This window comes from Adiantum capillus-veneris, chromosome 30 (genome assembly GCF_014529385.1).
Source record: "Adiantum capillus-veneris isolate H3 chromosome 30, ASM1452938v2, whole genome shotgun sequence".
NCBI lineage: Eukaryota > Viridiplantae > Streptophyta > Polypodiopsida > Polypodiales > Pteridaceae > Adiantum > Adiantum capillus-veneris.
Genome location: NC_140960.1, coordinates 47334593 through 47348702, shown reverse-complemented (window position 1 = coordinate 47348702; position 14110 = coordinate 47334593). Strand labels below are relative to the sequence as shown.

General features: G+C 44.2%; 1 protein-coding gene across 1 annotated transcript in view; it reads left to right on the top strand.

Moving 5' to 3' along the window:
• Positions 1-14110, top strand: part of LOC147417900 (uncharacterized) — a 45119-nt gene that overhangs the window by 18356 nt on the left and 12653 nt on the right. Inside the window, exon 2 of the mRNA XM_086507404.1 lies at positions 6326-6487. Coding sequence (XP_086363530.1) covers positions 6326-6487 — 162 coding nt within the window. The remainder of the gene's footprint in view (positions 1-6325; positions 6488-14110) is intronic.

Below are 14110 nucleotides of genomic sequence, written 5' to 3'. Positions count from 1 at the left end.
GCAACTTGTGGAAGGTGTTAACGACACAATGTGACCAATAAAACCACCGAAAATGGGCTGAAAATCCAAAAACGCAGATGAAGGTAAAAAACACAAATGAATTTGGAGGGGTTTTCCGTGACAAAGATGTCCAGAAACGGTAGCGCTAGCAGGGAAATTAGCAGATCTGATGTTTCTTGCAAAAAACATAGGTTGAGGTGAGGTCCTCTGCGACAGAAATGGCTCCTGTTTGTGCGCTTGCCTGGTTGATGTAAAAACGTCAGATCTGGCTCTAGTTGCAAAAACGTTGGCTGATCCAGCCCTTGGGAGAAGAACCTGACGCGATGTAGCGCCTCAGAATAGGTAGAGCCTGAAGTTGCTGATACCATGTGACCTGGCGTCTGATACCATGTGAGAGTGCACGTACTGCCACCTCCGTTACAGGAGTATCAACAATGCAAGAACTTATGGACCATGCTACCGCCGGCTTCAATCTTATGAAAGGTAAGCTAGAATTTGCAACAGAAGAAACTCCGAAAACCAATCAGAATCTTCGACCACAACGAACAAACCCTAGGGAATCTCGTGACAGTCAACCTCAAAGGCGCATAATTACATTTCATGTCAAATCCTCAAAGCAACTTCCTGCTTCGAGAGCAGATAGAACCGTAGGACCACCTCCGGCTAAGAGAGCTAGACTTGCAAGTGGACTTGTACTTGATATTTATGTCACTAATCTCGAAAATTCTGATGTATTGTACAGAGCTTATGGAAAAATCAATGGCTCGAAAGCCCTTATCTTCTTAGACTGGGGAGCTTTCGAGAATTTTATCTATCCCGACTTCCTCAAGCAGATGGACTTTGACTACAATTCACAAGGTGGAGAACTTGAAGCCGAGCTAGCTACTAGGAAAACTCAAAAGGGGGTACCTCTCATTGGTGTTCTTTCAGTAACCATCCAAGGATACCATTGAAAGGCAGATTCTCACATCATGAAGTTGGATAATTGCGACGCTCTTTCGGGCATACCTCGGCATGACAAGAATGACGCGACACTTCAGATTCAGAACCGTACAATCACTTTGATCCAGAAGCACTAGCTAGTCGCCCTTAAAGTTCGATTGTCCAAACAAAACCCCGAATGAATTTTCTAATTGCTTTGTATTTAGATACTTTTTGTACTTTGTTTGAAAACACTGTTTGGAATTTGCTTGAAATGGATTTTATGTGTTTTAAACCTGTCGTGGTGCCGATTGGAGATTGTTTGACTTTGGTTTTGATATTGGTTTCAATGATTTGTGATGTATTGTCACGAGGGCGTGGCAACTGCTAACCTTCATTGTTGGTTTCTTTCCGATGATTTTTATTTAAGTTTTGGGATCCTCTTTTTGAAGTTGCAAATGGTCAGACATTGTATGGCCAGTGTGAGACGGCCGACGGCTGAGAGTTTCACCCGCAAACGGGAAGGGTAGGTCGCCACAAGATGGTTGGGCCAATCAACACTAAAATCCGAGCAGTAAAAGGGTGTCTAGGCTCAGTTCAAAGTCATTTAGGCCCCTTTCTACGCTTATAAGTTGGTGGGTACTAGGAATTAAACCAAAAGAAGCAAAATGGACACATGGCAGTAGGAGAGCAACCTGCAGGTCAACACATGCTCCAGAGGTCTCATCCAAAAGGGGGCGTCCAAAAATGAGGCTGGAGGTTGATTTTTATAAGTGCTCCTCAATGTGTGTGTGAGTAGTGGGTGCAGGTGATCACAGCTTAAATGGAAAGCTTGCCTCTCCCTTGTCTTATGCTACGCGATGATTTGCTCTCACGCATCTCTCTCTCCCCTTTGCACATAAGGGAATGCCCCTCTAGTTGGGCTTCTTAGATGACCATGTATAATTCTGGAGTTTTATGCGCGTTTGCCAAGGCAAGAGCCTTTTGTATAGGAAATGGATTAGCTAATTGCTAATCCCCTTCATGTACGCACAGTCCCATCGCGAAGGAATGCGAAAATGGAGAGTTTTCTCGCGTGAAAACTTGTCCGGTTTATAGGGGATCTGTCCCATTACGTGCGGGAGCGTTTGACACACGCGTAGACGTGTTCGCTCCACCCAAAACGATTCAAAACAGAAAATTACAGCCTGTTGTGTTTTTCTGCAGGTTTAGGGTTTCACACCTAAATTGCAGGACATTGCCAGGGAGCCTCGAGAAAGCAGTGCAATGCTTAAACAGGGCTTTGGGCACCTGACAGTGACAAAACTGGGAATTACAGCATGCTGAAATTGACCTGTAGCTCACTAGAAAGCTTCCATATTGCAAGGTATAGTGTCCTTGACATGTACTTTGACTTGTAGGGATTTTTGCGCCGTTATGTTGGCGAAATTGGGTCAAAAACCTGCGATTACAGCCATGGACAGCTTGTTGAGGGTTAGGTGAAAGCGTTCGAATCGTTTATTTGTGAGGGGAGCCTTGGGAAAGCATCGGGTGCTTGTACAGGACAATTCAGAGAGATTTCCCGCGAGGAATCTCGTCTAATTCAAGGGGCACGTGACCCTATAGGTGCGAGAGCTTGAGGGCTATCCATAGAAGTGATCAGCATGCGAATCGGAGCGCAAAACAGAGAATTCAGTGTGCTGCAATTTCTCGCCAGGTTTTGTGAAGTGCTCTAAAGTGCGTGGAAAGTCATTGTGTACTTGGGGTTTTGTCCGTGGAGATTTCTATTGCGGTTATGTTGCTGAAATTGGGTTAGAGTAGGGGAATTTCAGCCTGATAAAAGTTGTAGAAGTTTACAGGTTTTTCTCAAGTGTAATAAGAATAAAAAAATATGGAAAGGGGCGCCAGTCTTTGGGGCCAACAAGGTGTCGCTGCTTGCTTGGGAGCGCTCTAGCTACCAAGTCGTGAAATGTCTTGAAGTGTTGAATTCCAGTCACATGTTTATTTGTAAAGTTTCTTTGTGTCCTAAAGTCTAAAGTAAAGTTTCGGGTGAAAGCCTACGTCTACCGCCCTACGTGCCGGTTACATTTACTTCCGAGAGGAGAACCGCATAGAAAATTGTTACTTGATAATGTCTGAATATCTTCGTCTCGGGTTTTCGTGGGAGGAGTGTTCACGTTTGTTATGACCCTCTGAACGATGTAGACCAGGCATCTAGGGAGTGTTAAATCGTATGTTGGAAACCTCTGAACGACGCTGACTCGGTGTTTGGGGAGCGTTTACTCGTATGTTGGGTACTCCAAGCGACGAGGCTGCGGTCTGGGGAGCGTTTGGTTGTATCAATCCTCTAAGCTCACGGCCCGAACCTTTTTAGGTTATTTGAGGAGAGTGAGGAGGTAGTCGTTGAGTGGCTTCATGCCTAAGACCGTTTGTCTGGGAGGAGTGCTTAACGGGTTTGTTGTGTCTTGTAACTTGGATATGTAAGCATCTGTGCCGCATTGTGATGTGCCACTTGAGTGAGATTGCTTGAGTATGTAATTTTATTGCATCGAGACACCCGTTACAAATCAGTGGGGTCTGGGTGTGATGGCTATTTTTGCTATGTCAAAATATCAAGAACTTTGATATAGAAAACTGAATGACCCTCGGATATTTTTGAGCTAACTTGAGTTGTTTTGGAGATGTAATCGTAGACGATCACTCTTCTTTCAAGGAGGGGGGGGGGGGGGGGGGGGGGGGGTGTTACAAACTGCTGACATGTCAAGCCATTGAAGATCCAGTGGGTTAGGGCTCCTCGAGCCTAACCCTAGCCAATTTGCAGATCCGTGCCAAGGCAGAAGAATCAGAAGGACTTACCAACTTCCAAAGTCTTGCCGATGGGGCCCAAAAATAACAAGAGGGTTAGGATTTTAATCCTAACACCTCCCAACTTATCGGACCTTGTCCGATGAGGCCCAAGTTAATAAAATGAAGTGGACTCACACAGGCTGAAGACTTGCGTTGACCTGGCTGATGGTGTTGGCATGTACTGAATTTCATGAATTGTGTTGACAGTTTTTAGCACCAGCTTTTTGGGGACCAAATGCTTGTGAATTTGAAAAAGAGAGATTATTGCCTCATGTGGCCTTACCAAACACGCTCCTTCAATCACCTTGACTAGCAATCTCATGGGGAACTCTTACCACTGTGAAGATTGTGTTAGGGTCCCAAGCCTTCGAGGGGCAAGCATTGGTGATTCAATTAAGAGAGAGACTTTCTTTTCGCATTCGAATCGAACCCATTGCTTCCGTGCCATATCTATGTTTAGTATATGCTTTATTTAAACTGATTTGAAAGACGACCCTCCAGCGGAAATCTCTCAAGAACTTCTCGTGTCTTTACGAAAGCACCGTACTTGGCATACTTCCAAGGGTTTCTCTCGCCATAAACCACCACTTTGCCTTTTGATAAAAAAAACAACTCAGAGCTTTCTTGTCATGGCCATAACGGGCATAACCTATAAGTAACACACTTCGAGAGTGAGCATCTCCCCAACGCTAAGCATGAGATCTGTTGAAAATAACCTAAAGCTTCTTCTGCTTTGCATTATATTTTTTTTGGGAGTCTTCTTAGCTATTGATAGGCGAGGGTGGTTGCCCTAAGGGGGGCTATGGAAAGCATGCCTCAAAACTCTAGGAAGGTCAGACTTGTTAGTTTGTATTGCAAAAGTCCTCTATAACAAGAAACGCCAAACTCGGCGGTGTATGCTGTAGAATCTACCATGTGTTGTAGCAGTCACCTATAGATTGAATGGACCATCACTTGTCTTGACAGTAGGTAAAGTCCTCCAAGATGAGGGAGCACTCGACTATGCAGTCAGCTTGTAACCATCCTCCATGATGAGGGAAAGCCAGAGTAAACAATTTGCACCATGGCCATCCTTTGAGAAGAGGGTAGCTTCTAGCTAGTGTAAGCATTCTGCACCGATATGCTTGTATCTCTACCTTGCACGAGTCGTGAGAACATTTACCCAGGTCAAGGGATATATATGCTATGAGGACTGAGGTTGAGCGTAGACAACTCTGAAGGCAGAACTCCAAACGCTGAGGAGAGTAGGAGAGCTACAATATTGCCAACCAAGTCTAGCTCGGGTTGATTTGAGATGCAAGAATGACATGCTTGATTCCCCGCATCACGCGAGTGAACTCTCCAAGGAAGTCCAATGCACTGTGTCACAACCTGCTGACGTGTCAAAGCCCTGAAGAATGGGGCCAACTTACAGATGCCGGCCCAGGGGCCTAAACCCTAAGAAGAACAAGTAGCAGAAGAAGAAGAAGTCCTACCAACTTATGGGGACCTTGTCCGATGGGGCCCTAGTGACATAAAGGGATTAAAATAAAGCAGGACTCACACACACACACACACACACACACACACACACACACACACACACTCACGCAAAGCTGATGACGTGGTAGTTGTACGGAAATTCTTGAAATTGCGATGGCATGATGATGTGGCAGGTTGTACGGATTTCCATGTTTTGCGCTGACTGCTGTACGGAAATTCCGTGATTTACGCTGACAGCTTTTTGGCATTGCTTTTGCACCAGATGCTTTTGAGTTTGAAGGCTTTTCACTGTAAACTGCTTTTGGGGCCTAGGGCCTTTAAATATGTGCTAAGGGCTCATTCTATGGCATGCTTCCTGGAGAAGGAGTAGAGTATGGAGTACCGGCTTGTACTGTGTTCAATGCAATATAAAGAAATACCGAAAGGGGCGCCAAGGTTTGGGGCCAATACTCTCTGGGGTGGAATTCCGCCACTTTGTGTCGCGTGTCGTCTCTCTCTTTCAGTTCAGTTGTTATTGAAGTGCTAAAAGTCTGTTCAATCTGTTCTTTTCTATTGGCATGTGGTGCCCGTCTTGTGACACACTGAAGCTCCACTTGAGTCTATAGACCACAATAGCCGTACAAGCATGCCCTACACCAATGTGTAGTGGCAGAGTGGTGTATATACTATACTCCAATACTACCTTGCCTCAATGTATATAAATAATATCACGACCTTGGTTTCCCCAAGGCTCATTGTGAGGCGTCTTGGTGTATAAAAGTAAGCTAGGGCATGTATCGTCGCTTCACACTAATGGTGCTCGCAATAAGAGCATAGTCGTCGTAGTGGCCATGGCTGAATATGCTGAGGCTTGTGCTAATGGTATGCTTGCCATCAAGCTTTCGTCGGTAAGATTTGCCTTCAGTAACTTAAGTCCTTTCTCAATACACCTTTTCAAAAGTGTCTTAGGGTGGGATAATGATTTAGCGAGTCAAGTGATTATTTCATGTTTCAATCGAGAGGATGGCCAATTAGCCTACATAAACTGCAGATGCTTTTTTAGATACACATGTTGACTTTTTGTTGATATTCTGCCCCACATTCCTCTGTTTTTCAGGGACAACACAAAACTTTTTTACACAGGATCAATGGTCGGGTTTGAGACAGCAAACCTATGTTTTCAAGCATGTTGGTTCTGGAAACACCCCTTCTTCAACGTTGCTCTTGCCGATGAGTTGCAAAGTAGACAAAATGCCCATCAATTTTGGCAGTAATCCAGGTACTGTAAGGCTTTGTCAGAATTGAGCTGTAAAGAATAATCATTTGCTTGGATTGTGCATTTGCCTCTATTGTCTCATGTTTTGGAGTGATTAAGCTTTTAAACATAAATTGTGTACATTGTATTCATGCTTTGTGACTGTGTGGGAATGAGAATGGTTCATGGTTAGGTTTTAATGCCAGGTTCCTTCGCAAGTGATATTTCATAAGGTGTTGCATGTATTCTTAAGCGTACATCTGCGTTACTTCCAAAACACACAAATTAAGCTCTTCAAACATCTGTAAATACACACAATTCTTTGTTCATAGATAGTAGCTGGTGCTAGTTTCCATCTACTTCCAAAATACACAAATTAAGTTCTTCAAACATCTGTAAATACACACAATTCTTTGTTCAATCATGTTGAGATAGAGAGTAACTGGTGCTAGTTTCACATCCGCAAGGGGATTTTTGCGGAAGGTGCTACTCTACTGGTATTTGCTAAAAGGCATTCTCTGAATGGCATTGTGCCCTAGGTTATAGTAGGGAGGTCATGTAGGCATGCATCATGGGTGAAAAACCTGAAGTCTGAGTGAAGCTCTTCCTAGCTTCCTAGATTCTGAACTTTTGGGCTGATTGTGATGGTTTTGGGGTACGGTTTCTGCGTGAAGGCCAAAGCTATAGGTGATCATGGTGGTTTTTCTGCCAGTCACAAATACTCTCTCCACAAAGGTGGTCCATGCCAAACTCTTAGTCATGGCCAGATTTCTCTTAGATGTGCAATGACTCTCTTTAGCTTCTCTCTCATCTCTAGAGAGTGCTGATTTTTCCTCTCTAAACCTGATTTCTCTTTAGCTTATTTTCTCTCCTAATAGATTCTCTCTAGAATCTACTGAGATTCTCTTTGTAAATTTTTGCAGAATCTTTTGTCTCTAAAAGAGAGCTTCCTCTCTTTAAACCGTGTTTTCTCTCCTTCAGACTAGAGAGGGAATCTCTCTCTCTCTCTCTCTCTCTCTCTCTCTCTCTCTCTCTCTCTCTCTCTCTCTCTCTCTCTCTCTCTCTCTCCCGTGCTCCTGCTCGTGCCCTCTCTAGTGATCTAAAATAGGGGAGGGGTACCGTGTTTTTTTAATGCGAAATGAAAAATGGCACGGTATCTTTTCAAAACATGGGTGGCGCTTAATGTGCTTTGAATCGAGTGCTTTCCATAAGCAATCCAAAAGGGTCACTTCTGGAGAGTTCAAAGATGTGAAACTCCCTTATTTTACTTGTGCGGCAGAAGGATGGTTCATGACACAAGCTATTGGTTATCGTGCCTTGCACGAAAGTGCTATCAAGAACTGGTTTCCTGTGCTATGCACGCATTACTGGTATTTTGGATTGACTTCAATCGTTGCATTGCTATAAAGAGCGGATTCCAAGTTTTAATCAAGCTAGAAGTTGTTCCCAAGGCAGACTTTTGGACAACTTTTGGCGTATATGAGTTTTAAGTTATGCCTTTTAGATTGAGTAATGCAATGAGCACACTCTTTGATGACTTGATCATCTTTTCTTGGGGTGAGACAAGATATTGATGCCATTGATCTCTAGTTTATGCTAAATTTTTGGAATCATGAATTGGTCATCAAGGAGAAGAAGAGCTAGTGACAAAGATTCACTATCTTGAACATATTATACTTATGACAGTGTTCAAGGTTAGAGCAATTTAGGAGTGGCCAAATTTGAAGTCATTGTGCGAAGTTCTTTTTTGTACTAGCTTCTTAGTATCGTTGGCTAGGAACTTTACCGCTATCGCTTCTCCATTTCATGATTTGACAATGACAACATAAATCTTTAGTCAAACTTTGAAGGAAATTAATGCCTTCAACGCTTTGAATGAATGTAACTTGCATTATTGATGGTTCTTTTAGAGAGAGAGAGAGAGAGAGAGAGAGAGAGAGAGAGAGAGAGAGAGAGAGAGAGAGAGAGAGAGAGAGAGAGAGAGAGAGAGAGAGAGAGAGAGAGATGAGATGAATGTCTGGGTACAAAGATAAAATGAAGTAAAGTGCAAAACTAAAATCTTAACTGCTAGATGTAAACTAAGCAGCTAGTTGGAACTGTGTAAAATATGAGTAGGGGGGGGTGAAAGTAGTGACTGGGGGCTATTACAACACAATGTGGGTGTGCATGTGGAAATATCATGGGTGAGAGCTGATACAAAGGTTGATACAAGATGAGTAGGATGTACAATCCTCAAAAGAGCTAAATTATAGGAGATCTATCATCGGTCGTTGGCGGATCTCATCAATCTCCTCCATGGTAAATAGTATGACTGAGCGTCGTGCATGTCGGGTCAAAGTGATCCGAATCCTTTGATGCAGCCTCCGTCGATGCTGTGTAGTCCTCCGTAGTTGTGGGCGTCTAGATCTCCCTAGCTCGGTCGCTCGATCGATCAACGTGCCTCTGGTGTGAGGAGAATGTGAGCTCTGCTGTGGTAGCTGCACTTGTGCTGCCCAGTGTCCACTCTAAAGAAGTCTGTGATCCGTCTCTGAGACTGGCTAGCCTCGCCTCTCTATTTTTTTTTCAGTATTCCTCTCTCTCTCTCTCTCTCTCTCTCTCTCTCTCTCTCTCTCTCTCTCTCTCTCTCGCTACCCGAGGCGACCTGGTTCTACCTCTCTTATTTTCGCCATGGTTGCATGCCAATTCTCTCTATGTCTGCGCAGCTCGAGCAAAAAACAGACCCAGAGTCCAGACATCTCTGGTCCTCATACCCCATGACTCTAGAGATTAGTTTATAGCCCTCTCTCAACAGGCAATGAAAGGAGCCTCGTATCTCATAGTAAACTCGGCAGTGGCATGTGTAGTGCAACTCTGTCTCAGGCTCATAGTTGCCACGGAGTTTCGAAACGTTTCGTTTGAAACGAGTTTCAAAAGTTTCGAAATGGTTTCGTCCGAGAAAGAAACGCCAAAACAGAAGTTTCGTGCAAACTAAAGATATATACGTAAGTTTAAGTGTTATAAGCTGACATCTTAGACATGAAAAAGAGGGAGAATAGGACTAACTTTCATCATTAGAAGCAAGACAAAAGCTACATTCATGACATTGAGGATTTCATGACGTAAAAAAATCAACGCTACAGCCTGACGTGCGAAAACTTACGAGCCTTGACTTTACGTCCAAACTCATACAGAAACGTTTCGTAGGTTTCATGAGTGAAGAAACGCATTTCTTGGCAACACTGCTCAGGCTCCATGTGACATAGGGGACATGTCATGGCCTCTGTTGGTACTCCCCTGTATCTACCAGTCTCAATCCAAAGTTGGTATGAACATGCGCGTATCTGGCCATTAGCGCATTGTATCTCATGAGATAAGTGGGTGTCCATGTATCTTGGCCTCGTCACAAAACCATCCTCAGTAAGCTGGAGAAGATGCTCTTTATACAAAGATGCTCTTTATACAAAGCCATCTTCGTGCCCAACTCTTGAGACGGTTGTATTGTCACAAACTGCTGACGTGTCAAAGCCCTAAAGAAGGGAGCCAACTTGTAGATGTCGGCCGAGGGGCCTAAACCCTAAGAAGAACAAGTAGTAGAAGAAGAAGAAGTTCTACCAACTCATGGGGACCCCGTCTGATGGGGGCCCTAGTGACATAAAGGATTAAAATAAAGCAGGACCCGCACACACGCAAAAACTGATGACGTCGTAGATTTTCAAAAATTACATTGGCAAGATGACGTGGCAAGATGTATGGAATTCCGTGTTTTGCGTTGGCTAATGGCGTTTTCGTAAATTATGCTGACAGCTTTTTGGCTTTGCTTTTGAACCATATGCTTTTGAGTTTGAAGGCTTTTCACTGTAATTTCTTTTTAGGCCAAGGGTCTTTAATTATGAGGTTAGGGCTCATTCTTTGGCATGTCGAGAAGGTGCAGAGTCTGGAGTATCAGCTTGTACTGTGTTGATGCAATATAAAGAAATACCGAAAGGGGTGCCAAGGTTTGGGACCAATACTCTCTGGGGTGGAATTCCGCCACCCTGTGTCGCGTGTCGTCTCTCTCTCTCTCTCTCTCTCTCTCTCTCTCTCTCAATTCTGTTTCTATTGAAGTGCTAAAAGTTTGTTCAGTCTGTTCTTTTCTATTGGCACGTGGTGCCCGTCTTGTGACAGTGGTATCGGAGCATCAGGCATGTCCTTTTCGGAAAGCATACCGGTCCTACAAAAGAGCGGACAAAGCTATTGGAATTTTATTTGAGGTATCTTTGGCCTCCGACCCCTGACTTATTAGCCACTCCCATGCTTACTTCATCGCGCATTGGGCGCGCTCCTGTCTTCATCACTGTGTCTAATAGGGCATGAGCCACAAAGAACCCAAGACTTGGAATTCATGGATTCAACAGAATATTTGTAGTTTCTGCTCAACGAGCTTCACGACATTCTTTCGCGACATCCTCAACAGAATCTTCCCATGCTGCAAAGTTTTCAACAATTTTTGAGCTACATGTTACCCACTCTGATGCCTCAGGTGGTACCTCCTCCTCCGGCACTAGAAAGTACGAGAGCTTCCAACCTTCTCAACCATCTGTTTGGATCGGGGGAGTCTTCAAGAATATGGTGCAGCCATCTGACCCTGATCCAGTGCAACCGCCTTTGCCACCGCCATTGCCCCCACCTCCACCACCACCGCCACCAGGCTACAATGTTTGGAGCCCATATGGATACCCTTATTATCCTTACACGGGACATGCGCCTAACCAACCCAAAGATTTCAAAGATGGTGGCACGACAATCAAATTTTTCACTTTTTTCGGGGCGAAAGATCGCAAGAAAGCATTGCAGTTCCTACAGCAGTTCGACAACATCTATGCTTTGGGGAACTATACAGAAGAATCCAAGATTTCTCGAGTAGCGGGATTTCTTAAAGATAATGCTATGCAATGGTGGAGTTCAATCGCGACACAACGGCATGCTCCAAGGACCTGGCAAGCTTTCAAGACAGTTTTTGTACGTAGTTACATGACTTCGATGTTTGAAGTCCGGATTTTGGCAGAGTGGGGCAACTTGAAAATGCTTGCCACTGAAACTATGGACGACTATAACCAAAGGTTTCTCGACGTGTACTTCCGGTGTCCTTCTTTAAGTTCATTCCCTTGGAGGACCAGTGCGAGCGCTACACCATTGGACTACCATCACCTTTGTAGGAATATTGTCTCTTCAAGCAAGTCTCTACCATGCAAGAGCTTATGGACCATGCCGTGGTCGGCTACAAGCTCATGAAAGGAAAGTTGGAGTTTGCCACAGAAGAACCTCCGGCCACTAACCAGAACTCCCGACAACAAGAAACAAATTCTCGGGAATCCCGTGAAAACCAACCTCAACGGCCTTGTCTGACACAACGTCAACGAGACGCCTTGTTATAGGAAGGCTGATGCTTCGAATGTTTCCAAACAAGGTATACGTTCAATATTAGTCAATACTATGCATGATGGAGCTGATGGTATATCGTCTTGTGGGTGACTACCATGGGTCTATACCTTGCACTTTCCTTCAAGGGTGAATCTGGGCTTATCTTGGATTCATCTAGGTATATGTCACAAACGGGAGCGCATAACAATATAAAATACATTCGGATAAATAGACTTTATCACTTAGTACTGAAGCCAAAGGATATAGAGAGAAATAGATAGAGAGAGAGATAGAGAGTGAGAAGATTGACACAGTACTGGGGACTAGAAGATGGGCTTGTCCCCCCCCCCGTAATAGTATCTTTATTACTGAGGAGAAGTCTATACAAGCACTTGAACCGAACGTATTACCACGTTCGTTCTAGAATAAGACTTGATGGTTCCCGGAAGCCTCAGCTTCCGATTCCTAGGGCAAAACCCTATTCCAAGGAACTTCCGTTCCTTATTCCAATTCCTCGAGAATCAAGGTTCTCGCCTCTGGATCTCACCTTCCAGACTCAAGGCATGGCATCCCTGCAACTCTTTTCCAACTCTCTTTCCAGAGTCCTCTTCCCGCAGAACAACTCTGCTTTCCCTGACACGAAGTCCTTACTTGGGAATCCCAACTTCCGGATCACAACTTGAGAGACTACCTCTCTCCGATCCGTGGATCTACTTCCCAAACTCGGGTACGAAACCCCTGTGCTGATCTGGCTCTAGTTCCTCAGAGCGCTTTTCTCTTGCAGAGGCTCATACCTTCCTCTGCTCCTACTCCCTCACGAAGAGGAAGTACACCTGCAATCAAATACGCAGAGATCATAACATGAAAATCGTTACCCTAAAAGTCTCGACGCTCGAAACGCAACTCGGTTCTCGAAAAAGCAATTCCCCGGAAGAGATCTCTCCATATAAAATCCTCTCTTCCAATCCTACACACAAAAGAGGTGTGTTCTTGGGTTCCTTCTCGTAAATCAACCCCGTCTACGACGTTTATGGGCTGAAAACAGAGAAAAACAGCAACTTGTCGCGATGGAAATACGCTTCGTAGGCACTTCTTCGCGAGGGAACTCGTGCACTGGGTCTTGGTGACATCTGGTACACTTGGGGCAGCCATGAGCATCACCGGCAACGTCTTCTTTACGGTTGAAATCTGCAGCAGCATCTCCTCCTTGCAAAGATTGGTCCTTCTCTCTGAGTGAGGGCATGTGATGCTTTTATAGCTCCTTTCATGGGCACGAATAGCTGCTCGCGTAGAGATCGCGGCCGTTTTTTTTTTTTTTTAATAATTTTAATTTTTTTTTTCCGTTGTTCTGCCTGAAAAAGAGAGAGAGAAAACACTGGCTGATCTGTTGCCTTATTTATCAGATGGCTGCCCACTTATTAAGTGGGCGGCCGACGTATTTTAAAAATAGTATGAACCTGCCCAAAAACTCAATAAAACCTTATAAGTTAAAAACAATGCTTTCACAGCACTTCCCAGGCGTCCTTGGATGCAATCACATGCACAGTTGCAATGCAGACATAGACTTCCTCGCGGGAAAGCATCTGCTTTTCCGAAAAGCAATCCCGCTTTCTTAGAAAGCATTTGTTTTTTCTCAAAGTTTCCTTTGAACCCATCTTCATTGAAGTGCTTGCTTTTTCCTTGTGCACAATTCTAACACAGTTCGGAATTTCCTCCTGACTATGGATATTCCCTTTCCGATGCACCCGTCACCCACCTTGTGACACATCAGGAATACCCATCACCTAGTCCTTTCCTACCGAACTTACGGTACAATCTCCTTCACGATGCTCTATGTCACCCATCCTATGACGCATCCGAGATGTTCGTTCCCGGATGGTCGGATACTTCTTCCCGATGCTCCCTGTCACCCATCCGATGTGACGCATCAAAAGTACTCGTTCATGGTGGCCTTACAGATATTCCCTTTCACAGTGCTCTCGTCATTATTCTGAATGACGCACTAGGAATATTCTGTACTCGGATGTCTCCAGTGAGAAAAACCCTCTCACTTAAAATTCCAATAATTCATTTAGAATTATTTTTCCTTGGTGTTCCAAGCAAGAAAACCCTCTCACTTATAAATCCAATAATTCATTTAGAATTATTTTTCTGTAAGATAAAGCCAATTTAGTAACAGTATATTTTTTAGTCGTATAGCGGAATGCAGACTTCACATTGTGAAGTTTTCGTTCGAGTTACGACCAGTTGATATCGTGCAAATTCTTT